The sequence below is a fragment of the Strigops habroptila genome, chromosome 2 (assembly GCF_004027225.2).
Source record: "Strigops habroptila isolate Jane chromosome 2, bStrHab1.2.pri, whole genome shotgun sequence".
Taxonomy (NCBI): domain Eukaryota; kingdom Metazoa; phylum Chordata; class Aves; order Psittaciformes; family Psittacidae; genus Strigops; species Strigops habroptila.
In genome coordinates this window covers 106,747,887-106,775,688 of record NC_044278.2, presented here as the reverse complement: position 1 = coordinate 106,775,688, position 27,802 = coordinate 106,747,887, and the positions used below count along the sequence as shown (strand labels likewise).

Here is a 27,802-nt window from a genome sequence, read left to right as displayed (position 1 = left end):
CACATTGCACAATGCCTAAGTAGATGATGCACACTAAAAGCCCCCTGGCTATGTCAAAACACAGAAACTGAGGCCTGACTGATGCCCTATCAGCACACAGCAGTCCTACCAGTGTAATTAAAACCAGTTTTAAATCAATTTACTTAGGTCTGTGAAAACCACTGTGGGTGCAAACCTCCATGTGACACACAGCTGTTTATATCTTATCTGCTTATCCTAATTCTATCATTTACACACAAGGTCACCTAAAGCAATGACGATACATGAGATATTGTTTTAACGTAGACATTATATAGGGAAAGATAAACAGACCTTTGAAAGCGTGGTTCTCCTCAGGATGTACAATGATTACTTAAAGCAGAAGTGTTCTGTCATCATTCAGTTCCAAATTACCAGCTCTACCTTATGTGAAACACAGAAGTAAGCTTGTGGGCTCCCTGTTTGCCCTGTTCCCACTGTCGTTAACCGCTTTCCATCTCACCTTTGAGTCTTGGTTCTATTGGTTTCAAAGTACCCTTATTTTTTGGATTTCAAAAGCCCTTACTGGACGCAGCTTTCAGCCTGTCTCTCCACTACTTCACTCATTGTTTCCTGTTTTCATTACAGCATCTGCATTACAGATGTAGCTGAGGGGTCTTTTTATATTTTGCTGCTGTGAAAGAACTTCTCATCGCTTAATTATAGGCATGCTTGAAGCTTCTAAAGTTAAATAATGCTTTAAGAAATCATATGTCTGTAAAATCATTTTAATAAATTAATTTGATGGTCTAAAAAGAAAAAAAAATTACATTTCTATCCTATTGCATTGTCCAATTACTCTTTATTAGAAATATGACTGTCTCGGTAAGTAAGTGGTCCAACTGACTATACACCAAGGAGTTTAATGGATTGCTTAGCTGGAGGAGGAGGCTCTTACAACATGTTCCGTATATAAAATAGGTCATTTACTTTAAATGCTGGCTGTCACAATGCGCTTAACATATCCAATTTATGAATAACTCATTATTTTCAATACTGGTCTTCCAAGTCTTTCTATGAACTAATTAGAATATACTTAAAAATGCTTTATCATCCTCTAAGAAGAAAATTAGGGCCTCCTTGTAGAAGGCTCAATTTTTTTTACAGTCTGAGAGTGATTTATCCTTGTGGAATAATATGAACCAGCTGTTTTTCCTGAAAAATTCATGAGATCACTCCCATGTATTGATGTTTGGTCTTTGTCATGTTTTTTGTTATGTGCAAAAAGACACCCGTTTCCTAAGACTGGGAGTGCTAAATATAGACAGAAGGAAAGTGCTGCAAAGAACTGCATTTGCCTTTATAAGATTGTATTTTTCTCTTCAAAAAGTACAGTCAAGAACAAAACAAACATAATCCTAAAATACATTAAGTGCACATACAGTCATATTACAGCTTTGATTAACTTTTGTTGTGCATGCCAACAATAAAAGACGGTAACACTAGTTAATCCTCAGAGAAATTCAAAAGGATAAATGAAGTAATCAGAAATCTTGGTGGCTGCAAGAGTTGTGTATTTCAAACCACAATTTAATGGACTGTTAAAGCTTTGGGATTGAGCTGACTGATTGCCTTGCTGCATATTGCTATAGAGGAGGGCTCGTGGCAATAATTGCATACACTTCACTGTGGAAAGACAGTTTTCTTAGGTAGTGTCAACCTGCATGGTTAGAGTGCCTTGTATGGCTTGTTTTCTCAAAGTTGGACATTACCGGTGTCTGGAGCAATGATCACTGAACTTCAGAAATAAATGCTGAACCATGATCAGCAATGAGGAGTCCAGCACAGAATATCTGCCTTTCAGGAGTACTCTCACCTGGAGTTCTAACTCACTGCACAGATGGTACATGAATTTTTTTCTCTAGAAAGTTATGAAATGGTTCTATAGTTCCTACCTGCATACTTCCTCCTTACTCCATGCTAACTCTTACTGAAAGGGATCACCTTGTGAAAAATAAACTTTCGCCCTGGCCTCTATACTACAGCTTGAACAGAAGTCCAAACAGTGCCTAATGATTCATTAGCCTCATGTATAATTGATGTGAGGTATGCTAGTGATGTTTTGTTCATAATGCAGACTTAAATAAGGAGGAGAAGGTTTGGAACAGAAGCCAAATAGCTATGGAAGAAAAGCAGAAATTTAGTAAAAATGCCAGGCAGCTGGGCAATAATTTTAGCAATAAATTAGCTTCCTTCCAGCAATTTCAGGTGTTGTAGCCATAATTTTTAGTTCTTAATTAAATACCTTAAAAGCATGAGGCATTTACATAGGACTATGATATTTCACGTAATTTAAATATCAAAAATCAAGAGGCAAGTATTTTATGCCTAAATCGAAGCAGATGCATGTACCATGACATTTCGAGTAAAAGAATATTTAAGCATTTCATGCCATTTTTCAAGTCTCACTGTAGTATTGAAGTCAGGAGCATATGCATCACAGGCTCACCCTGTAGCTACCAGAGCTAGAAAGGTACTTCCCAAAGCAACTTTACAACAGCTAATGTATTAGTTGCCATACAAAGATAACAATTTCTTCCTGTTGACTACACAGGGACCTCGATCAGCTACTGTCCTCACTGATGTATCTTTGCTAAGTGACCAAAGACAGGTAGAATAAATCTGGCTGCTAAAAGTCTGTCATAAAAACCAGGTTCAACTGAAAATCAACAGAAAAACTGAGATGAAGAAATGCCATGCTCTTAGTAGGAGCAGACTGCCCACAAATCTGAGTCAATCAGACTGACAAGCACTTAGGACTGCAGAGACTGTGAATTTAAGCATCTAGTTTAATCCACCTTGACTAGTTTAGTTGAATACATTTAATGTATGCAAATCTCCTTAATACTTCATGCAGTGGCGATTTTGTGCATCCAGATTGAATACCACAGTGAATATCGCATACCATAAAACAGTATTTACAGTACCTAGTCTGAATGCGATGGAAGCTTCTGCTGCAACACCTAGCAACTCCGTTTGCAAGTAGAAAAATAGCCATCTATAATGCTCCCACCCCATTGAGAAATTAAGTCTGAAACAGTATGTTACTGTGAATACTCTGCCTCAACTACTTGGTAGCACTTGCAGAAACAAGCTCTTGATCAGGTTTAGATCTTTTACTAGAGAAACTAGAAAACATGCAAAACATAATGAGGTTTCCAGCAAGCAGACAAAGCTGACTAAAGAATACACCATCTACAGTCTCTCAGGAATAAGCAAAGGAAGTCAACTTGGCCTATAAATATTTTTATAATTATCAAACAGCTTTCAAGTGGCTTGTAAGAAAAGAGTTCCACTCCATTATAATTAACTCTAAAAGACAGCCACCTTCTGTATCCTTAGTTTCTTCCTTTCTTTCTTCACGTTATTTTGTTTGCCTTTACTTTGATGTTCAGCTTTGTTTTCCCTTAGATCATAGTTTCAGTTGTTTTCAACCTCACAGTGCATCCGTAACTGTGGGACCCAGAAAAGACTGGGGCAATTAAAAGTACTGTTTGATTTATATTACTGTAATGAGCCTTGCTTTACACCACTATGCCACAAACAGAAAACAATGATACAAGCCACTAGTAGAACGCAACAAGCCACTAGTAGAATGTAAGTAACTGACTTTGCAGTGTACTGTGCAACTTCAGCCTTTATCTCCTGAGGGTAAATGCTCTTCACCAGAAGAGGAAGATCTGTTCCTCTGAAACTCATATGTTCTTTGTTGTACATATGCATGTCCTGTAGAGATGTGCAAATACACCCAAAAAGCCAGGCTTTGTATTTTAGTTATGGAAAAAAGCTGCAAACAGATTTTCCCATGTCCAACCTTACAGATTTTAATTATCACAGTCTTTGAAATGGTCTAATAAATCATATTCGTGTAAGAGAAATTGAACACATTGTTAGAAGAAATACTTTATTTTGATATTACAATAAGCTAATAGTGAAAGAGCTTTTAGAGAGAAATACATACTGGTACACAGTCCCACATTCATTACTTAGGAAGGATGTTGCAACCAGGCATCATTTGTTAGTCCTGAAAAAAATGAGTAAGTAAAACTCAACTCTTCTTCTCCAGCTTAGATTTACAGAGCTAGTCTTAAAAATGTTTTAATCCTACCCATCTTTTTCCTTTTTTTTTTTTTTTTTTAATAAAATCAGGTCATCATATCCCGATCCTTCCTTGAGTTCTTCTCTAGCCATCGGTAACTACTTGTGACACTTGAAGAACACTTTCCTCCAGCAATACAGCACTATCCTACTGATGATAGCTGTCCCTTTGTATCTGAGGTCCCCGCTATGGGTCCTTCACCACACGCTATGGACTACGCCAAAAAAAGACATAGTCCCCACTGATCCATGGGTTAGTCTGGGACGACCGGTAGAAGACCAGGGATGTTCAAAAACACTGCAGTGCCCGAACCGCTCTGTGATTCTGTGATTTCCACAACCCGGACCCCGTGTCACCACATCACAAACGTGCTTCCCGCCCGCTCGGCCCGCGGGGGGCTCCGGAGGTCTGGGCCCGCCGCCCTCCCTCACGGGGAACCCACCGGCGTGGCAGGGCAGGGTGGCAGCGGGAGTGGGATGACGGCTCCCCGCAGGCGGAGCGCCCGCAGCCGCCGCTAAGCACGGCGAGCCGGGCCGGGCCGGGCTTTCTCCCCCTTGTGCGGGGAACGCTCCCCCAGAGCCTTTCGTCCGCGGGCCAGCGGCTCCCGGGAGCCGGGGCGGCCCTCCCCTGGCCAGGGGAACGCGGACACCCCCTCTGGAAAAGGGGCGGTTTCAGGAAGTGTTCGAACCCACGGTAAACACGGCGCGTCCGTGCCCATGCCCCGCTCTCCCGCCCCTGAAGGGCAGCCTGCAGGAACAGCGGGTTCCAGCAGAGGAGGTGAGAGCTTTGTTCTGCTCCCAAGTTAAGGTGGAGCCTGTGGTAAGGGAGGGCCGGTAAGAGCGGCGTTCCGCGGAGCGGTATGCCGGGAATGCGAGGGGGAATCTCCCTTTTCCCTTGAGGAGCAAGAAGGGAGGAGAGGGTGACTCACAGGGGGCTGGTGGGAGAGGTGGGTCCTGCAGCAACGCGCTCCCCGGCTCGGCGTGCAGGAGCTGCGGGAGGCAGCTCGGCCCTCCCACGCCGCAGCCAGCCGAGATCAAGGCCACAGCAGCCTCCTGCAGAGCAGGGAAATGAAGACATTTCTTCACCAGAAAGAGCTACGAGAGCGTAAAGACAATTGTTTTAGGAAACGAATCCCAGTGAAATGCAACTGCTTTGTGTTTTCAGCACTTGAAAAGACTGACTACAAAGAAATCGGTGTGCTGCTGAACACTGCTGTGTGCTGGGGGGCAAACCAGACAATTCCCTCTCCCTTGCTAGCTTTTGAGCATATACCAAAGTTTGATGACCAGAGTGAGCATGTGTGATTTAGGGCTTTTGATTACTCTGTTGACTTCTGTCAAGAGAAGCAGCAAAAAAGTGGTGGTTTTGTTGTTTTGTTTTTAATTTGATATTCGTTTAGTATGATATCTCTATTACTGAATAGTTCAAGAGTTTAAATTATCACTGAATCCTGAACATTCAGAAAGGAAAACATTGGTGAGTGTCCTCCCTGTCACAGTATCTCATTTCTTAAAGAATTAGAAGAAGGAAATAATACCCACTGTCAACAAGGTAAGTTTTGTCACTGATTTCAATGACAGCTGAAGATAATTGAATTTCTCAATTGATCCCTTTTTAAAAGAATATGGGTGTCCCTTTGTATTTTTGTGCAATGCCCATCACTTTGATAAGTGGAATCTCTGTTTCTTAAATGAGATTACTAGATAACGTAATTAGTCACTTTATTTCTGGATAGAGTAAACTCTCCCATGATCAGTTAGATATTATAGATATTGTAGATAAGTGTACTCCACTGACTTTCTTTGTCAGTAATGTGATAGATTACTTTCATACTCACACTGTAGATGCAGTCCCAGGTAATGGCAGTTTTAATTGGAGAAAGAAAAGACTTTATTTCATTTTGATTTGTTAATCCTTCTTATCATGTAGCATATTATAGAATCATAGAATAGTTAGGGTTGGAAAGGACCTGAAGATCATCTAGTTCCAACCCCCCTGCTATTTATTTTATCAACAGCAAAAAATAACTTTTAAAATAAATCTTTGAAGTTAATACTGTTAGATCAGCTACATAGGTAAAATCAGACAGATAGAAGAAAGGGTGCCTGTACTGAATAAGCCAGGAGATACTGTTTCGCTAAAGCATTTGCCTGTATGTATCAAGGAGATTCAGAATCCTTGAATGAAGAAGACATAAAGCACATGCAGAAACCCACCCTTGATTTACATCAGTGACATCAGTTGACATTGCAACTTGGTTTCAAAGACAGAGACTTTGAAACTGCGATCAAAAAGCTGTAAGTAATCTAAATTCTGTTTGAAAATAGGCCCAACTATGCAACTCACAGGTAGCTTTTGAAAAGTGCTCAGGCCAGTTTTAAGAGCCAGATCTTGCCAGAGGCCTTCATCTTCATCAGTGCTCCAAATTAAAATCTATTAAAGAAAGTAATAACATGTAATTTCATATTAAATTAAAATGCAAAGCTAAATCCAGACAAGTATTAGTTTGACAATACAGGCATAATACAAATGTATGTCCATTATTATACGAATAGGTAACTATAAATACATGACATTGTTCATTGGAAGGACAGAGAGGACCCTGTAATATAATAGGTGCCAACCTAACTGAAAATGTAGGGACTAGTTTCACTGCTGTAAGTGAATTCTGCTTGGCAATAGGGAAATGCCAGGAGAGGTGTTGTGGTTCTCAGATCTCGAGGAGCTAACTGAGGGAGTATCTGCCAGCTCCATGCCAGGAACAAGTGTTCCTGTGAAGCCCGAGAGCTAATTTTGCCACTTGGGATTTGTTTGCTTTACTTGTTTTCTCTTCCAAAGGAAAGCCTGTATCAGAAGCCAATGAACAATTGATTCTTCATGAATTGATGATTTTTCAGGAAGAGAAAGAAGATTTTTGCCAAGTAAAAGTAAAACCAAAGCATTTTAAGTGAGAAGCCCCTGAAAATGTCTGAATTTATTCACTTATTAAATTAGGTTACTTAAATGACAGTATCATTCCATATTTTCTCATTTTTCTATGGAACTGAGAATTCCTTAGGAACAGATCATTTTATTCTCAGAAACATGTAGCAGACTACAATCTGATAGGATGTAATTTTCAAGAGCCAGTTTTCTGAGTTCAGTGAGAGTTGATGTTGCTCCTGTTGCCCTGAAAATTACACAGTTTTATCAGCCACATTCATTAGGCTTTTCACATCCGGTGATAGATCATTAAAATTGTACCTGATGGTGTAACAGTAAATCTAACTGGAAAACAATAAAAGTTTCTTCTCTGTAACTTTGCCAATTTCGCATATAATTTTCTTACTTGCTTTAGGTTTTTTGCTAGTCTTGACACATGATGGAGTTCTGGGAACTGATTTAGGGGACAACTTGTCAAGGTATTTGTCAAGGTATTAAGTCCCTAGAAATAGGAAACTGCTTAGCTAGTCTTAGAAGATAACCTGTGTCTCAAACCCAAAGATATTAAAGGTAGTTTTTCATTTGCTGAAGAACAGTAGGTGCATTTCCATCACTTAATTTTTTCATTGGAATAGGTAAGCTTCTAGACCTCACTTTTTACTGCAAATATAAATGCAATCAGCAAAAATCCTATGCCATTTACTCTAATGGGACCATAATTTGGCCTTTGTATGTGACTATCATTTGTATTCGTCATTAGAAGTGATTTTATAATGGCTTCCTTAATAAGACAATCCATCAAGGAACTGATGACAACTGCATCTAGTAACCTACTTAACAGATCCAGTTTGACGACTATTTCATATTAGTGCATGTCATCAAAGCAGGGTGTAACGTAATATTAAATTAATGTAGCAAACACATTTGATAGTGGACCATAGTTGCTTGAGAATATGGTAGGTGATAACTTGGGAGCAGAAGGATTGGCTTGGGAGTAATACTGTCTGTGACTAGAGTGGAGGAAACAACTACTGCTTATGAGGGTAGTTCAGTCACCAGATCCAAGTAAATGCTTGAATCTGTTTGCTAATGAGACTTAGAGCAGTGTGTTCATGAAGGACTTCCCCAAGATTTCATTTCATTTGGTTCACGAACAGGCAAATGATAGTAGCTGTCACTAAAGGAGACCTCATTCAAGTTGGCATCTTCCAGTGCACAAATTGCCTGCTTTGAGTTATCAGGTCAAGTTTTACATAGAAAAGCCAATTTTCCTGTGTCGCTATTCATTTTGAAATAAAAAATCCAATTGCCAGCATGTGTTTCTGTGACTGGAATGGAAGTGCAATGAGTGAAAGTTGTTATCTTACAGAAGAGTAAATAGCAATAGCCATGGTCTTAATTCCAGCGAATTATTAACTATACATACAGTATTATTAATAGTCAGGAAAAAGTTGCAGTTTTTCTGGACCTTGGGAATATTTTTTATTTGATACATTTTATCACAGGAAAATTGATTTTCCTGCAGTAATCAGAATTTAGAAACTATTCCATAAGAAATGCTCAGAACTATTGTGCATCTTATATATGTACTACTTGCATTTAAGTATTGCCAAATATTTGTGATATGCTCTGAAGTCATATCTGTGTGATCTCTACCACCTTTAAATGCCTGTTGTTTTGGGGCTTTTCTAAGAGTGAAAAGATAAGTAAGTGGAAATGAGGTATTTCAAATTTACACCTACTCTTCAGGTTCAGTTAGAGGAAGTTTTGGATCAGTGTGGCTGTTGATTACCTTTGCAGACACAAGTGAGCCTTTCAGGGAATAGAGGAAATGCCGAAGTCTGTAAATAAGGTGGAATGGTTGTAGTGTGAAAAGGCATGCTGGAGTTGATCACCAGGAGTTAGTCCACATCCAAGTAGCTTTTTTCATAGGACAGAAGAAAGCAGAATTTATTGGCAGAGATGCATCTTCTATCAGCAACATACATTCCTGATGTGTTTTAATGAACTTACCAAACAGCATAAATTCATGGTTTTAAGGACACCTGCCAGAATGTGTTTAATCTCTGTATAGGATTTTGCTTGTGTGGTTATGTCAGAGATATGATGTTTGCTTGATTCTTCTGTATCTTATATTTTAGCAGATAAAATCTCATTGTATAAACCTGATTCGATTTCACTGTTGTGAATTACCTTATCTTGGAGTTCACTATTAGTATACAGCAATACAAGGTAGACTATTCCTGATGTATCCCTTTAAACTTACTTTGTTTATAAAGTTAATTTCATACTTTGCCTTCACTAGAGAGAAAAGACTAAAGTATCTGTAACAGCCATCTTTCTTTAAAAGAGTAACAACTTTTACCACCAGAGCATTTTTTGGTTTGGTTCTGGATATTATTTTTTGTAATTCTTCTAAAGTTCATTGCATAAAATAAAGTGACAAAATTACCTTCTTCTTGAGGTAACAGCTGATGGTTTCGAACAGAAAAGCAAAACCATCATCATTTGGAAGCAAAGCCAATTTTCACTATAAACCATTTTCCCTCTGTCAGCAGAATTAATAAAATACTCAAACCTCTTTCTGTCGCAACAGTGAAAAATGTGCTGAGAGTAACATGCAAGATGAAATCAGGTGTTGGACCTGCAGGATGCTAACTTGGTAGCAAACATTTTGTGCTTTCCTGGCTATCAGTTGTGAGCTGCCATATCTCTACAGTCAGAGTGGTGTAACAGCTTGGCTGGAGATTTTGGGAGAAAAGGAGTAGCTGGGAGTGTGGTTAGTCTTGACCCAAAGGTAAACGACGACATCTGCTAATGCTGAACAGCCCTTTTGAGTTACTTGAGCTGTAGTGGAAATTAGTCTCACACGTATAGCTTGAATTGCCCAGCTTTTATTCAGAATAATGTGTTTTCATGGGTTTTCAGCAGGAAGGTAACCATGTGAAGCTCCGTCCCATTTCATGTAGGCCTTTGTGGTATTCAGTTCATCTGTCTTGAGTATCTGTATGCTACATTGCAAATCTGTGGTACAGATGGATCCTGACTGATTTCTTTTAATGTTGGAAGTAGGATGGGAATATGTCATGCTCACTCCTCAGTGACCTACAGATCACGCTGGCATTTAAATATATGTATAACTTATAAAGTACATTAATATTCCCATTGACTGCTTAAAATTACTTGATGGTTCATAACTGTACTCAAAATCTTTCATAATTGTCTCATACATGTAAAGTGTATATTCAGCATCTTGAAAGAGCAGGTCTTGCACTTTCAATCAGTCCAAGCATGTAATGCCAAATCAATGTATCTTATTTCTGTTGAATCCTCTGTGTACTGCATGACTATGGTACATTGTGGTAATGTGTAGTACATATATTAATATATAATTTATAGCCTTGAAAGCTATATAACATTAAAATATCTGCAAAACTTATTCAATATTATTAAAAGAGACATAAATTGCATAGTGTCAGAAGTGTCGGCACAGAAAGACTACATTGTCTCTTGGTGACACTCAGGAGCTGGATCCTCCTGCTGTGTGACTAGATAAAAGCTTGTTCTGTGACTGAAATGTAGTTCATAGAATAATGAACATCTGGAGGTCATGTAGGCCAAGCTTCATCTCCTTGGGATTTTAACTGTGAAGATTTTTTTCCCTTATCTAATTGGAATTTCCCATGTTGCATCTTGTGTCTGTTGTTTGCAGGCCTTCTACTGTGTACCTCTGAGAAGTCTGGCTTCATCTTTCCTACACCCTCCCTTTAGAGTTCAGCTTGGTAATCTTTCCTCTGCCTTCTCTTTTTAAGGCTGACCTAACCCAGCTTGCTCAGCTTCTCCTATTACTTCACGTGCCACAACCCCTTTATCACCTTGGTGGTCCTTGGCTGGATCTGCTCCGCTGTGTCAATGTATTTTTTGTACAGCGGAGTCCAAAATTGAATACAGTTCTCTAATTGCAGACTCACAACTGCAAAACAGAAAGGAAGAAACATCTCCCTTGACGTGCTGGCCATGCTCTTGCTAATACACCTTTTGCTTATTACCGCTCCATGATGAGACTCAATGTATATGCTACAGATGTCTCAAATGTCTTCAGACAGACATGCAAAATAATCGTTTTTCCCTTATTCTTACAGCAAAATACAAAATTAGTGCCATAACTCTCTATAGTATAGATTTTCTTACATTATTAACAACTTAAAAGCCAAGCGTTAGTATTCATATAGCCTCATTAAAATGCTATAAAAGTATTCACAGACAAGAAGATTCTAGTGGTTGAATCCTGTGAACTTAAACAATAACATGTTCATATAAATCTTGCACTTCATCACTGCCCTTGCAGAGAATGCTTTTGAAAAGCTGAAGCAGTAAAGGAGCTGATAATATCCTAGGTTTATGTAATGCTTCTTTTCTTTATTATCATTTCTTTGCAAGCTTCTCAAACATGCTCAAACAGGTGATGTATGTTTTCCCTGTCAGCTCTCCTCCCTAACTAAATAATTTACTTTCTAATGTAATAAATGTCGGGCGTATGCTTCCCAGGATGGATGCTCGAATCTAACATTCCATCAGGCAAGCTTTGATTATAGGGTTTATTTAATTATGAATCTACAAGGCAGACCTGGCACAATACTTTCATGAAACTAGTGTATTAGTTATCTTGAGGTAAATCTCATAAAATACAGTCCAAAAATGTACTGAATTTATATCTCCTTTATGTTCAACAAATCATGATTTACTAGTTCTCATTTCAAGATGAAACTGAAGTTGGGTATTTCCAAATGTGAGTGCCTAAATATATTAGGACACATATATGACATAACATAAAAGGAGTAATTTTCTGGAGTGTTCACTGTATGAAACTACTGTTTAGGTTAAAGAGATCTGAAGGTAAGGAACCTGCAGTAAAGACTCTGCATGACCAACATTTTTTGAATTCAGACCATTTCTATGTAAATTCCTGTGTTTGAAAATATTGGCCCTAGACTATAGGCTATACTATTTCAAACAAATAAATGTGTCTCCGTCACCAGTGATAAGTTCTAAAGTGTGTTAAAAATGACTGCCATTGATGAAAACAGGACAGGTTTTACTCTCTGTAGTAAATCCTATGTTATGCATTAAAAGCTGAAATTACTGTACTGCGGTATGGTAACTGTTTTTAAAATCACGAACTGCTAGGTGTACAAGAAATTTCCTCAGTTGTTGTTTAAGAGCTACTATAGAACAATAGAAACTCTAGTGTATGTATGTTGCTTAAAAATACCTTGCAATGCATGTATTACACTTTACTTGTACAAACAGGTTTTACTGAATATTTAGCAATTCCTGTAACACACCAGCCCAAAGTGTATCATCCTCTCATCCAACTAAAATAGATCTGACATTTTTCTGGCCTGGAGGGGCAATTGTTGCAATTGCTCTTCCATTATAATTTAAATTGCATATAGTACCACCAGTGGAAAGAGGAGAGGCTTCTTTGCCTTACCTTTTATCTTTGCAAGATCTGCAGTTATAAATTGAAGCAGATTTTCTCAAATGACTAAGCACTTTTAATGAAAGTTCTACCATGTCTCTACTGTTTTTTAATTTTGGAAGAAAGATGCATGTATTAGTATTCTTCAGGATATTCCTTGCCTCTAAGCTATAAAAGCATCTGTAAGGCATTCTGTGACAAACTAGTCTTTGCTTTGAAGTGACGTTTACTAAAAAAGCAAGGAGGGGTTTTTGGCAGAGAAGAATTTAGTACAGGTGTTGGTTTTTTCTTTTTATGAGGGAAGAAAGGAGGGATAAAATCTTCACATTTATTTGAATTCATGACCATTTAAATTTTATCTGATTCTTCCAGTTTGAAAGACTTTTGTTTCAAGTCGGGCTTTCCTACACAGATATTTCCAAAAAACTCTAATGTATGCATCATGATTTCCCTTGTTCTTTCCATTTTAAAAATATAAACAGATCATTTTTGGACTTTTGGTTTGAAATATGTGTGTGTGATGTGGAAAAAACCTCATGGCTTCAACCATCTGGTCTGCTTAATTGCCTTTGCCGAGCACACCACTTCCACAAATACTGGCGAGTATAAAAGGCACATGGTATAATGGATAATATCACAAAATAAGATCATATCATACAGTAAAAATGACTGTATACAGAGAAGGGAAGAGGAGCACATATTCAGTTTTAAGTGTCATCTTCAGCAGTGGAAACCTTTTCTTGAATTTTGGTGTAGAAAATGTTATGTCAGATGAGCTGAACATGTATTTATAGTCTGAAATTCTAGGACTGATTAAATAAAAATACAACCACTATATATAGGGTTAGAACCAGAACAAAGAGAATGATGGGTAGAGCAACATGTTCCAGGTTTTTTCTTAACTGGCATAATGTAATAAATGACTGATGGACAGTTGCATGAACCTCTTTAGAAACCTGAAGTTCTTTCTATATTTAGCATACTGAAAAATCTAGTCTTTCTTCCTGTTCTAGTGCAGGAATTTTGTTTCATGGATTTTATAAGAGTAAATTGCAGTGTAGAACCAAGAATGAAGCCTGCATGAAGTGCAGAGCACTAGACTTTGGGCACCAATTAGACAAGTCCACAGACTTAAGACAATTCTCCACAGACTTAAGACAATTCTATTCCTAAGCCATTACCTGAGTGTACCGAATACGAAGCTGCTCAGGCAGGCTACATTAGCCAAGACAAAAATGCAGAGGACAGAAATGGATGCTTGTGGGTATTGGTCTTGGTATTAGCATTGGTGTGTCACTCCAGGACTGTTTATGCATTTTGAAGTAGAGAAACTTGGGTAAAAATCAGCAGAGGTACTGGGAGCTGCATCGAGGACTAGGATTTTTCCTCTGCCTCACGCCCAAAGGCACACCTTATTGCAATGGTATGACCAGCTCCTTCTGGTCGGTCCTGTGAATTTTGTATTAGCTTCATGGCTGCACAACTTCAGAGGAAGTCCTGAAGACCTCTTCCCCAGACTGGAGCTAAGGCACTCTCTGGAAAAATGGCTTTGAATCAAACCAATAAGGACAATTGGCTTCCCAATTGCTTAGTATGGTCTCTAACCCCTAGACTCTTACATAGAAAATGCAGCATAGGTTTTTCTGTCAGATGTTTGAACCAAAACAATGAAGTCTGATCTCCTGTATGATCTCAGTACAAGGTTAGGTATGATCTAAATTTAGAAAATGGTTAATATCCCTCTGGGGACTTAGGCGCAGGAGAAAGTAGTTCATGAATCGAAGTGAAAAGATGCTTAGCTCTACACAGAAGTTAAACCTAGGCAGTCTACAACTCTGCTAATGAATTTCAATGTGGGAATACTCAAGTAGCCTAGAATACTGTAGACTGTATTGTTAAACTAAGGCACCAGTATTTCACCTGGTCTCACCTGAAGTTCTTTTAAGTCCTTTTGTGGATCTGTGCCTATATTCACAGACATGGTTACTGGCAAGAACAGGTCTTCACAGTGGTGTCTTGGCACTCAAAGCCCTTTGATTGTTATAGCTACAGTCTGCTTTAAAGCAGCATTTAATTTAGGTAATTCACAGCCATGGTGCTTATAAAATATTATTCTGATCTCTCCCCCTCCTCTCCCTTTTCCTCTGAAATTGATAAATAGTCTGTCATGTCCTTTATTCTGTTATCTGTCATAGACCACAAAATAATCTCAAAGCAACAGCAGATTTGATATCTGTAAATCTCAAATACTTTCTTTGTCTAGTTAGAAAACTGTTTTGTATACAAGAAACAATCTAACACTGAGGTAAACTTTATGAAGAAATCATAACACTGTTTTAGTATGTTGCAAAATGCTCCTTTAGAATAACCTGCACTGACTCATGGAAGATCTTTGGTGGATGACTGGTTCTTCATAAAACTTTGGTAACTAGGTCCCAGCTGGAACACAGTCAGTACTGCGCTCTTCTTCCTGATCCTACAGTACATCAAACAAACCCCCTAGATGCTCCCCATTACAGGCTCAGTATCTGTCTGGTGGAGGTCAAGGTTACAAAATTGTGGGAACCAACCTTGTAGATCAGAGTCAGCGTGAAAAAGGGTATGTGAAGACAAGAAGAATACCTAAGTAAGAATGTTTGCTAGTGCATAATTGTCTTAAGATTTCACAGCTTAATTCCTATTGGAATTCTTGCATTGTAAATGGGTGATTTTCTCCATCCGGTACAGTTACAGATCTTCCCTTAAAGGCTTTTTCCTGTGGCAACTGCATACTGAGTCTCTGTCATCAGGCTGAGGTACAAGTTCCATTCCATCCCGTATTTCAGGTTTGCTGGCTTGGCGTTTGGCGTATTTCTGAAATATGTAAACAACATTTAAGGATGCTATAAGCTCCAACGTATAATTCATGAAACAGAATTTTCCTCCTCCCTTCCACTCACAAGCTTGCCTTTATCCAGGCTCCTTATGTCATTGTTTACAACTTGTGTACAAGGTGTCTTTATAACACACCTACTAATAGGCTACATTACCTCTGAAACCCTCCTTTAATGTCTTCCCCTGTCCTATTATTAATGGTAATTTCAATATTGCCATTATTTGTGCCTCAAACCACTTAACAGATAATGCTATCATTTTTGTACACTGAACAGTTCCAAACTGTGTGTCAACCTGTGACTGCTGAAGCTGAGATCTGACTCTGCACAGCAAAACAGGAAAAAGAAATTAGTACTTTCAGAGAACAGAAACTTCTTTCACCAGAGATTTGCATCTCCTAGGGAAGCAATGGCTGTTTGGCCTGCTTCACCCCTTACCACTCTACTAGCTGTACTTCTGGAATTTCTTTTCCATATATTCATTGTTTTGTAATACAGCAGAGTAACTCAGGAGGAGTTAAGCATGAAGGGAAAAAGGAAGAAAGTTGTGTACAGATTATCTCATCTCCTACATCTATTAGAAACCACATACCAAGTGGTGCTGAAAACTGACCATGCGGATAGAGGCAAAAGAACATAGTATCTGATTCTGTAAAACAACTATTATGTCAGTTAATGAAGCAAGTTTTAGGAAAGCTCCTCACACTGATCTGTGAATAATATGAACCATGCCTGCTATTGATTGAATATGAAGTTTGTAGCATCAGTAGCAGTAGCAGTTGGGGAAAATAATAAAAGGGATGTACTGTACTAACCTCGAGCACTCTGTAATAGTAGCAGTAAAGCCTGTGAGGCTGAAGTAATTCTCTTGCCATTAACTGTCCTTCTTTAGCAATTTCTCTTGCTTCTTCATCATTTTCCTGGAAAATTGAGATGAAATGAATGAATAATGGAGCAATCAGCGAGTTACGCAAAGCCTGGCTGGCATTAGAAGTTTTACTAAAGGGGCTATTCAAATCTGCAACAAATCTGCAATTACTGGTAGACTGTAAAGGCACACTTTAAATTGCAGATTTTTAAAAAATACCAGATTGCTTTTATGGTCACAACCGGTCCCTTGGGGCTATCAATAACAGCTTTCATGGGTAATTGTACCATTCCGAAAACTCAATTGATTACTGCTCCACTGTTCTGTCCAAGCCACAAGCCTCTTCAAAATCAGGTCCTACATCTCCCAGACATACTTAGTTTTACAGAAGACAAAGCCACAGCAGTTGTCCTTTCCTACGCAATCCACTGTCTTCCTTTAAAAAAATAACTCCACTTCTATTTATGTACTTACTCCCAAGTTTTTTAGGTCTGTATTTCAAAACTTTTAGTATTCTCATCTGATTCTTTATGAAGAACAACAGTACTCTCAGAACAGAAACTTTTCCTATGTTTTTTAACCCAATAGCTAAACTTAAAGCACAAATGGTGTTTTCAATCTCACTATGATATTGGTTTGGTTACAGAATGGTCTCATTCTGAGCATGTTACAGAGCGCTGATTTTTTGTACATTCAAGCCAAACATGCAGTGACTTCTGTTCTAGTCAAGACCTAAAAAATGTAATAAAATTATTAAAGCAATATCTAGGATTCTGGGTGTTTCTTTGCAGATTAGCTGCATTAGTCAGTATACTAAGACTCTGACTCACTAAACACTTCTGCACATACCTAAAATGAATTCGTAAGCATTTCCCCCAATAGAGGTGGTTATTTGAATTAAGGCCTTCCCATCTTATATTAACAACAAAATGTACTTCCTTTATCCCAGGATCTCAATATCAAGTTCATGCATATGGAAAAGAGAATATTAAGATAAATTATTTACATATTTGTTTGTCACTTTGAACTTGAATTAGTAATGGAACTTACCTTAGCCCATTTTATTTTCTCCAGCAAGTCCTCTAAGTTTCTCTTGACAGGAACATAATGTTTCCAAGGTTTCAATCCAATATAAAAGTGTTCATAGTACTGGGAATCTTGCTTCAATACTAGGCTGTCACCCAGCAAGAGGTATGGAAACCTGTAAGCTGCTACAGTCCCATCTACATTCACTTGGTATTTGTACTACAATATGAAGATAGAAGAAAAAAAGGTAAAACGATGTGAGTCAGAATAGGAACACTGCTTATTTTCACAGGCAAGGCTTAACTGTGTTTACTAATTCTCATCTTCAAACGTGTTTTAATGTTAGGCAGGTGTAGTTTCATGGCGTTCTGGATAACATACTTGAAAAAAAAGATTTGTTTTCAACCCAAGACTGACAGTCAAGAACCTCTGTGTCACATGAACTGCCTGATGGGTATTCTGTTAAAGTGTCCTGGAATAGAGCAGGGGGTAGAGCCGGGAATGAAATAAAACTAATCTATACTTAAATTCAAAAAGATTAAATTTATTCTGATTTAAAATTATGTTCTTATGTAGAATAATCTGAAACATATTATTATATAAAATAATCTGAAACATTACACTAAAAATAACTATGAATGTACTGCTCTGGCAGTAAATGCTCAGGGCTGTTACAGCATTTCTGATATATTAATCTCTTGAACAGAACTTCAATTGCCATATATTATAATGGCTTTTTACAGGACTCTGTCCCTTTTACTTTTTTTACCTCTGCTGCAGTGGAATTTGTGTGTTAAAGTGCAACAAAAACACCCATCTATTTTTCTAACTTGTTACTACAAGGACTCTTTCTGACCTCCATAACATACTTGCAATGAACACAAGTTGTGTCCATTGCTTTCCTATTTACCCCAAAGAAAAGAAACCCTGATGGTGAGAAATTAGTCAATCTATTAAATACATAAATCTCCCAAGAACTCTTTTTAAGGTACTCCAGGAAAAAAGTATAGTGGCTTTCTTTCCAAGTGTGTCACACTATGACTTTGATTATAGGTGGTCTATCTACCCACATGAACCAGTGCTCCCAGTGTAGCGTAATTGTTTTGTTTACTGAATGGAATTAACAAAAGTAGGCCTTGTCTTCTCAGTTGGTAGGAACCTGAAGCAAATTTAATCCAAGACTGTAATTTGTTTGCTACCTTAAAGAAGTCAAAGAAGCCCAGCAGCGGAACCTTTCCCAGCTCTTTTTCTTTTTCTCTGAAGAAGAAATATCCTGTTATTCCAGCATCTAGTAGTTCTGGATTTTCCTTGGATAACTTGACAAGATGGAGACGTTCTTCTCGGCTGTCTCGACCTCTGAATAAAGCTCGCTCAGTTTTGTTTTCCCAGAACGGGCCTACGAGCATTGAGTAGTAAGTTAAAAGCAAACAGTAATGAAATGTTCATGGTATGTGTGGTGCAAATAAGAAACATACTATGATGGTGGCATTATGCTCAGAGACACGGTAAACCAGGCATGATTTCTTGTAGTGAATCCATAATCCCTTATTCATCATGGGTTTACACTCCCAGTTCTGGCTTGAATTTTGGGATGAGAAACTGAACCACTTATAAAAGGAAAATCAGAGAATTGCTTTTCCACTCAACAATTTTATATTTAGATAACTTGAAATATCTTGCAAGCTACATAAGGGATTATAATCAAATTATGTAAGTAAAATTCTAATAATTAAAGTAATTCTCCATCCATAAAGCCTGGCACAATAACCAAAATTTCTTTAGTAAAATTTACTTCTGTCACTTAGCAATTTAGTTAGGTCTTTGATGACTTAAGAAGGAAAAAATGGCTATATCATGTTCTCAGAATACTTAGCAAGAGCCTGAAAGACTTCATCTCTGCTTACTGCCTGCTTTTAAAAACATGCAATACGTCCTTCCTCATCCTTCTGCTGGAAATTTCGTTAAAGGACCTTCTAAAGTGGAGTAAGCTCTTACCATCTTCTAACTGGAAAAGCAGCTGTATTAAATCAGTAAACACAGTGCTTCAAACAGGTAATTGAACTAAATTAATTTAAAAGCTAATAAATGAGAAACTGTGAACTAATAAAATAAAAAGAAGTATCTCCTCACTCAAGTTTTACTCCTTAAGTATTGTTTATGCCATTTATCTGATCCCTAAGTATTCATTACTTTCCTGGGGGGGAGGAAGACACCTGTCAGTAAAACTGACTCTTCCTTCAAAGAAAAACAATTTAGAAGATCCCACTCTGAGGTGGGTTTTTTATATACAGACAGTATTTTCTTATTTGAAAGAGGCTGCAGCACAGTACTAGTTTACTTCTTTTGGGATTCAAATTCATTTTTATGTAAACAGGACATTGGGCCACATCACTGTCAGGAAAAGAATTACTATTTGATTAGAAGGAACATATTCAAGTCCTTCGCTGAGGAGAAAGGCCTTTTAATTGTATTTACTTTTCCTTTGACAGGTCACAGTAGCTATCTGCTGGGTACCTTTAAGTTAAAATTCACCATTATTGTAAACTGGACTTAAACTGGGGCTCTAAATCCATATTAAACACCTGCTTAGTAGCAGTGTTAAAAGTGTTTACACTCTGCAAAGACTGACCTGCTTGTATTAAGAGACCTCCTAAGGCACTTGTGAACTAAAGACTTTAACACATTATTTGAATGCAACTTGCTGCTTTGATAGAATTTACAAATTCTTTATTTAAATCCATGATCTCTCATTTACCTGTATTTCCTTGAATAGAAAGGAGATCATTTGTAACTCCACGTAGAGTTTCAAGAGTCGAGTGGGTTACATCATACGTTGGAAGGACTATATCTCTTGAATCCAAAGAGCCACACCATGAAATGACAGGTATAGGGCCAGGTGTATCATTAGCTTTCCGATACTCAACTGGCCAATCTCCAACATTAAGATAGAACTCCACATCAGGAAGGTGAACCTAAATGTATACCCAAGAACGGATAATAACAAAGATAGAAGTTGTTTGTCACATATATTCCTCGGTTCTCTTATGTCATGCAGAATCAATAAACCTCCTAGTTAGTTAATAGATTTAGCTGAGCTTAAGGGATGAATTTCAAGTTTCTGCCCCGCAAGCATGAAAGGAACACTCGCAGAGACCAGCAAAAGCCTTCCAGAGTTGGGCCTTACCCCCTGCAGCTTTCCTAGCAATTTCATTACTGTCAAGTTCAGCTCCCTAATATTATCCCTAAGATACACTGTCATCTTGATGAAAAAACACAAGTCAAATCTTACTTCAGGGATTATAAATCTGAAGATACAACAACAAATGTAGTATTGCCATATTAGAACGTGACTTAATAGTCCTACATGACCAAAACTGATACCTTTCTTGCCAGTGACAGGAGCATTTCGTCGGAGAACATTTTGAAGTCTGTATACTTCCCTAAGGAGCGACGGTAGATGCGATTACTGAGAATAGTGTAATGAACAATAGCACCTCTTGTCTGACTGAACTTTGTTGGGATTTCCTTGAGCATTCGCTGGAGGTCAATGGTGGGGAAAGAAGTGAAGTCCTTTGTAATCCGAGGTTCTTGGGATGGACAAGACATAACATTCTGCCAGATCTCAGGGTCCTCTTCAGGACAGTCACAATATTCATGATAAACTGGTCCTGCAGAAAACAAAGCACTGAGAGTCTGTATTTGTGATTCTACATCAGTCATAATTCCCTAAACACATGGTCATATAAATGTAGACATTACAGTGGCTTGACATTTTTTATTCCGAGTTTCCTAAAGTTTTCCTGGGAAATCATCCTCTCTGTAACATTTCTGGGGTTTAGCAGCGTAACTGAAAAAACAGCAACGTTCTTCTCTTTTCAGAAATCAAAATGCTCGATTTTTTGTTCTCAGGGTAAAATTAGTCTGCAAAATGAAGCTCTATTACTGTGCTACCTGCCAAGCATGTAGGGTATTGTAATACAGAATTGTTCTAACTGTCCGTAACTACCAAAGCTCAGGTATTAAAGAGTTTCAATTTTAGCTTAATTCAGAACTGTGATACAATAGCCTTTACCTGTGGCATAAGGTGTTTTCTTTTACGTATAATCAGCTATTCTTTCTGTCCTTTATAACAGAGGAGTGAGCAAGAGCCTCGTAGAGCATGAGAAAAAGCCCTTATTTCATAGACTTCTAATCAAAACAGCTTCTGTCCTGTGTCATAGTTTCATGGCTGCTGGCAAATGTGCATCAGCAAAAAGAAAACATACTACTACCTTGAGGACTCAGGACAGTTTCAGTTCAGTTTGAAGAAATTTCTAAGTTTATATTTAGGAAATGCTATTGAAAAGAAAAAAACACAAACATGACCAGATTCTCCTTAGAGTGGTGAACTGAAACAAGGCTCTCCAGAGAAGTAACTTTATGTTTTTCTTTGCTAAACAGCTGTCCATTTGAGAGCAAGAGAAGGAAGTTAAAGAAGCAGATCTGGAATGAGAGAGTAATTTGCTTTGTTTTCTCTCCTTTTAAATATTTTTTTCATAGTATAGGCCTGCACTGAATTAAACTGGGCTAATGGAAAGGAAGTTAAATATTGTCTGGTTAAAGAAATACTGTCTTTGTTGTTATGAATGATCACGCTTTTTAGAAATCACAGATATTTGAAATATATAGTGTCGGGGACAACATAAACTCCTTGCTTTTGCAGGTAGTATTTTCTACTTTAGATAAAAATAACACAATGTTTAAGTGAATACTTGCTTGGAAACAGTAAAAATACAAGCATTGCTCTCTTATTACCAAATCTGAAGAGATCCATTCCCTTATGCAAGAGGGAAGAGGAGATATCCAGCCACATCACCTTAATGTCAGGGGCCAAAATCTACATATTTATGCATCTAGGTCCTGTAAGTTGGCAATGTACAGAGACTGTCACTGCTTACTTCTCTGTGTAAGAATATTTGTGAGGAGACCACATGAACAAAGGCAAACAGACCTCTAGTTTCCCACCTCTTCCTAAAATTAATCCATAGCATTTCTGTGGCTACCACTATATATTAAATAAAAAACATACCCTTACCTTTTAAAATATAAGGAGATTGCGCTACATGCTGATCACCATAAAGTATCTCAATTTTTAACCCTTTTCTGACACTCCCATACATCCGATACCGCATTAGAAATGTGCCATCATTTCTATCCAAAGGCCGAGGGGTGTAAATTCTGGTGGCTTCTTTTGGAGAAAGTGCTTTAATTACCACTTTAAACTCTCTTCTTCCTGAAAAGAGCAAAATAAAACCAGACAAAAGCACTTTAAGCTGATAGAATCACAAACACAAAACAAAGGTGAGAGCAAACTCTACTGGATAAAGTCCATGGAATTTTATGTAACTTTGCACTAGAAATTTTTTGATTATACCAAGTTGGTAAAATAAATTTCCAGTGATGGAAAGTGATGGAAGATCATCCTACCAAATTTTCTTGATCATCACATACCTGATAAATTGAAAACCTGTAGATGGAGATGATAAAAAGTTAAATAATGATTATAAGACAGAAGGAAATGCTAACTATTTTGAAGCAAATATTAGGTTTAATACTATGTTTTCGAGTTAGTGCTTTCTGAAGTGAGAAAGTTAGGAAACCAAGTTAAAATAACAGGAGAAAAGAATACTTGCCAGCTTGTGGAAAGGCAGTTGCAGCATGCGGGAGTCAGATACAAATTCACCTTTGGGCTGCAGCTGACTGTCTTGCAAATTTAAAGTCCCAGCTACTGAAAAGCAGGGATAAGAGAATGATAGTAGACAAAGATGTTCCCTGGACATCTGTCTGACCTATGCTTAAAGATCACCATCATTTCATCATTAATGCAGTGTGACATTTTAACAGGGCATGGAACATCGTGGAGACAACATGAATATGCATAAACATAAATCTGTTACGTTCCCTTATTTCTGTCACAAATGGTCAGCACCAACTTTATTCTTCAAAAAAAGAGGGGACAAGTTATTCACAAAATATTATAGTCTAAGCCTTGCAAACCAAACAAACGAATACATGTTACCACAAAGCAGTATACAGAAAGAAATGGAACTGAAAAAATCCAGATAAAATCAAGATGTTATTAAAATTCCATTGTGTGCCAACAGCACTGAATGACTGAGATGTTACAGTTAATTCTATACAATCCATATTTTAACATACTTTGCATCCACAAATAAACACACTGATGTGGTAAATACAACAGTCATTTAATTGTATCTTTTTAGAGCAGTGCATCTTGAAATCAGATTCAAGTCAACTACTGTGCAAGAGTCTCCAGATTAAATTAGGCAGAACCCTTATGATTTCAGACATGTATTTCCTGACATGTCATGCCTCTTCACAGAGAATAGTTACCCTGAGTAACTCAGGTTCTTCCAGATGTTGTTGTCAAGGGTTGATCCCTCAATCAATAAGCATATGGTCAGTGTCTGTGAGCAGAAGACTCTCTCACAGCTGAACAAACCCCCTCTTCTGCTTTGTGTTCCAATGTAAGAATATAAATGTCGATTATTTGTAACCATCCCTCAGTTTTCTTACTATTCAAAGACCATGCCACCTGAAGTTGCTAAGGGACATTTGACATTCCTTCTTGGAATGCCAGTGTGGCAAGCAGCACTCCCACCAATTAAGAAATGCAGAATATTGTCTTCAGTAGCTAGCAGATCTATGATGAGAAGCCCTCGTTTGATTAAGTATCAGTCCAGAATGATTTCCAGAAGTGCACCTCTGACTTCTGAGAAGTAGAGGAATGTTAAAATTGCTCCTGATATGTGGTACTTCTTTTTCAGAGGAATGATGAGTGGAAACCTTCCTGCTTGCGCAGGTAGTAGGCTGAAGAGACATGAGCAGTACAGCTATGCACTTCCCTGGGCAAGTGCAAGTGTACGTGAAGCAATGCTAATAGACTGAAACTGCACAACAATTTCTATGAATGGTATCCCCACAAATGGAGACTCCATGATCTCTGGGTAATCCGCTCCAGTGTCTGACCACCTTCACAGTAGAAGAATTTTTTCTTGTGTTCAGACTGAATTTCATGTGACTTATTCCAGTCTTCAGGAAACTCTCCTGTTTGCTGTGATACTCCAGAGACGATCAAAAGTGGCCTCACAAGGATGTCAGCCAGCTCCCTGAGCACTTCTGGGTGCATGCCACCAAGCACCACACCTGGGCATGTCCAGATATTTTAGTGTTCCTCAACCAGTTCCTCCTCCACCAAGGAGTCTTCCTTGTGCCAAACTTTCCCTCTGGCCTGAGGGGCCTGGGATTCCTGAAGGCTGGTCTTACCAGTAAAGACTAAGGCAAAGAAGGCAGATTTATTTAACTATCCCAGAAGGGATATTTTGAGATGTATTTAGTTTATACTGGAAAGTAGTGCCCTAACAAATCTTACTAACTGCAATTCCTACTGACATTTTACAAACAGAATTTGAACATTTAAAATCATTTGAGAACTGAAATCTACAGCCCGTGTCTGTATGAGTACATTAAACAGTGCTCATGTGATGGAATATGATCAGCCCTACCACTACATGTTAAAAGATCCTTGGCTCCTAAATAATTCCTGGCATGGCTCAGCAGTTAGCATGGGCCAAGGCAGCAGCTCTTCCGTGTTGGCAGCACGCATGCACCGCCTCAGAGTGGAGCCTACAGAATGTCATTGTGTGAATGGAGACCACTCCATGCCAGATGGCATCAGGACCTGGAAACATTCCAAAGACACTGAACTTATTAATATAAATACTCACATGAACACACTGAGCTCAAAGCTAGGTTCTCAGTACCCACCTCCTATCAAGTTTATCTCGGAGGATTTAAACTAGCATGAGAATCCAACTGAGCTTCACACCTTTTTACCTTTAGCAGCCTGTTGTTTCAACGAAAAGCTCTCCCCACGTGGCTGAGTGTGCAGTTGCATTCTTCGGTACATGTCAGTAGTACTGACGTCGTGCTGCAATCCAGCACTAAGTTGCACAGCAGCTGGAGAAAGTCCAGACCTGAAGTATGTGGGGTTCTGTCTGACTGAAGACGTAAGCTGTATGACATGTCTACTGTTTAACTGCACAAGCAGCAGCCTGCTAGCTGCAAGACAGGGAGAGTCCATGCACACTAGGTAGATAACTTCTCAGTACCATCTATATCAATAGTAAATAACACAGAGCAAAATAATGAGCTCTACCTTATTACATACATTAGCAACACAGGATTTCCACTGCATGTCTATCTCATGATGAAATCCTAAATGCAAAAGTGGGTTTTATTCTAAATTACAACTACTAATACAGAGTTTGTGGAATTAACTTGCAGCAGAGAACAGCTGACTGGCAGCATGTCACCGGACTGCGAGAACAAACCCCAATTCCCACCCTCGGGAGAAGCGTCAGGGGAAGGTTCGTGCTTGTGCTGAGTAAACAAGAGGAAAATTGGTCCTTCTTAATGAAGCAGCAGTAAGATAACAGAGCCCAGGGTGCCATGTTGAGACAGACACTGTAAGCAACTGGTGTGTGTTCACCACTATAGCAGATAATTACACCAGCACTTCCGAGCAGGGTTCTGGGATTTCTCTACCAAGAGCGCTGGTTTATTCGAGCTTGCTGCTGTAAATCACACACTTTCGAGGCTATGGGCAAGACGCGGAGCTCGACAGACTGAGGCACTGAGCTGCACCAGGAGAAAGGAGGGATTTGAGCATATGCTCCTCTCACCCGCCCGCCACCGGACCTGCGTGTCCCGGGCGACGCTGGACCGGGCGAATGCTGAGAGGGGCTGGAGGAGAGTGGGGCAGCCAGTGGTCGGGAGCAGGGAGGGAAGGAAGAGGATGAGGGAAGAGGGAAATGGGAAAGAGAAAAGAGAAAAAGGGAAGGGGTGTGCAGCTCCGCTGGCTCCTCCGAGGACAGCGGGGGCAGCCGGGGCAGGGTGTCCATCCCGCCCGCCCGCAGCCCACTCACGGTACCTGGCGGGGAGCGGGAGAAATTGCGTCCGGCAACGCTGACCGCCTGGATGTAGAAGTACCGCACCGGCAGGGCGGGCTCCGCCACCAGCCCGGGGCCCCATGCCAGGCTCCGCTCAGCGCTAACGGGATCCGGCGCCTGTGCCGGCCGCAGCAGCGGCATCGCGGCGCCCAGCAGCAGCGGCAGCAGCGGCAGCAGCCCGCGGCTCCGCATCGCCCCGCCGGGCCCCGCAGACCGAGCGGGCGGCCGGGGCCTCCTCCGGACGTGCGTAGCCCCGCTCCCCGCGGGCGGCCGCCGCCTGCTCCCCGCCCCGCGGGGCCCGCTGCGGCCGGGTGTGCCGGAGGGAGGCGCGGGAAGGGCCGGGCTGGCCCCGGGCGGCTGAACCGGCGCTGCCTCCCCCCTCCTCCTCCTCCTCTTCCTCCTGCCCGGGGGAGGTCGGGGAGCGAGGGCCTCCCCCTGCAGAGCCCTTGTGGTTTTGGCGGAACAGGCGGCTGCGGCTGTGCCCCCTGCGGAGTGTGTGAGGGGGAGCAGTGGCGCTTCGAGCAGCGGAACAACGAGCGCCCCGGCCAGCGGCCTCCCGCCGGGCTGGGTCATAGAACCATCGAGTCATAGAACCAGCCAGGTTGGAAAAGACCTTTAAGATCATCAAGCCCAGCTGTTACCCCAGCACTGCCATGTCCACCACTAACCCATGGCACTGAGGGCCTCGTCTACACGGTTTGTGAACACTTCCAGGGATGGTGACTCCAGCACTGCCCTGGGCAGCCTGTTCCAATGCCTGAGCACCCTTTCGGTGAAAAAATTTTTCCTAATATCCAATCTAAACTTCCCCTGGTGCAGCTTGAGGCCATTTCCTCTTGTCCTATCACTTGTTACTTGGGAGAAGAGACCAGCCACCTTCTGGCCTCATCTTCCTTTCGGGTAGTTGTAGAGAGCGATAAGGTCCCCCCTGAGCCTTCTCTTCTCCAGACTAAACAACCCCAGTTTCCTCAGTGGCTCCTCATGTCATTTGTGCTCCAGACCCTTCACCAGCTTCGTTCCCTTCTCTGGACCCACTCCAGCACCTCAATGTCTTTCTTGTCAGGAGGGGCCCAGAACTGAACACAGGATTCAATGTGCAGCCTCGCCAGTGCCGAGTACAGGGGGATGATCACTGCCCTGGCTCTGCCGGCCACACTATTGCTGATACAGGCCAGGATGCCGTTGGCCTTCACCTGGGCACAAGCTGGCTCATGTTCAGTGGCCATCAATCACAGGTCCTTTTCCGCCAGGCAGCTTTCCAACCACTCTTCGCCAAACCTGGCAGGCTTCAGGTCCTGAGGCTGTGCAGTCAGGGATTCAGGGAAAGCCCAGTACCGCTGGTGTGAGAGCAGGGAGTGAGCCCACGGGCACAGGTCTGTGGGAAGGCTGCACTGAGCCCAGTGCGTTCATGTCTGAGGAGCTCTGCCTTCCCTGGCCTGTGAGCGCTGTGTGGGTCAGAGTGAGGAGCAGATGATTCGCCGCACATTACCTGTGGTGTAGGAC

At 40.2% G+C, this 27,802-nt stretch overlaps 1 protein-coding gene across 5 annotated transcripts; it reads right to left on the bottom strand.

Annotated features, from left to right (window-relative positions):
- Positions 1 to 9,917: 9,917 nt before the first annotated feature.
- Positions 9,918 to 26,770, bottom strand: POGLUT3 (protein O-glucosyltransferase 3). Of its 5 annotated transcripts, none has more exons than XM_030477189.1 (9): positions 26,281 to 26,770; positions 22,961 to 23,055; positions 22,363 to 22,560; positions 20,670 to 20,956; positions 20,044 to 20,260; positions 18,488 to 18,684; positions 17,313 to 17,507; positions 16,210 to 16,314; positions 9,918 to 15,374 (listed from the first exon to the last, which is right to left on the bottom strand). In XM_030477189.1, the coding sequence occupies exons 3-9, from the start codon at positions 22,457 to 22,459 to the stop codon at positions 15,249 to 15,251; spliced, it is 1,224 nt and encodes a 407-aa protein (XP_030333049.1). In that variant the 5' UTR covers positions 22,460 to 22,560; positions 22,961 to 23,055; positions 26,281 to 26,770; the 3' UTR covers positions 9,918 to 15,248. The 5 variants fall into 5 exon arrangements, with proteins under 5 accessions (XP_030333049.1, XP_030333051.1, XP_032775659.1 ...); XM_030477191.1 differs by having other exon boundaries at positions 22,961 to 23,052; positions 26,281 to 26,353; XM_032919768.1 differs by having other exon boundaries at positions 22,363 to 25,409; positions 26,281 to 26,514.
- Between the last annotated feature and the right edge of the window lie 1,032 nt (positions 26,771 to 27,802).

Excerpts from the sequence above, each read along its gene's own strand:
- POGLUT3 (XM_030477186.1), bottom strand. The coding sequence starts at position 26,491 with ATGCGGAGCCGCGGGCTGCTGCCGCTGCTGCCGCTGCTGCTGGGCGCC. Across the intron at positions 16,315-17,312 it reads AGAAAATAAAATGGGCTAAG|GAAAATGATGAAGAAGCAAG; the intron begins GTAAGTTCCATT and ends TCAATTTTCCAG. Across the intron at positions 15,375-16,209 it reads ACTATTACAGAGTGCTCGAG|AAATACGCCAAACGCCAAGC; the intron begins GTTAGTACAGTA and ends TACATATTTCAG.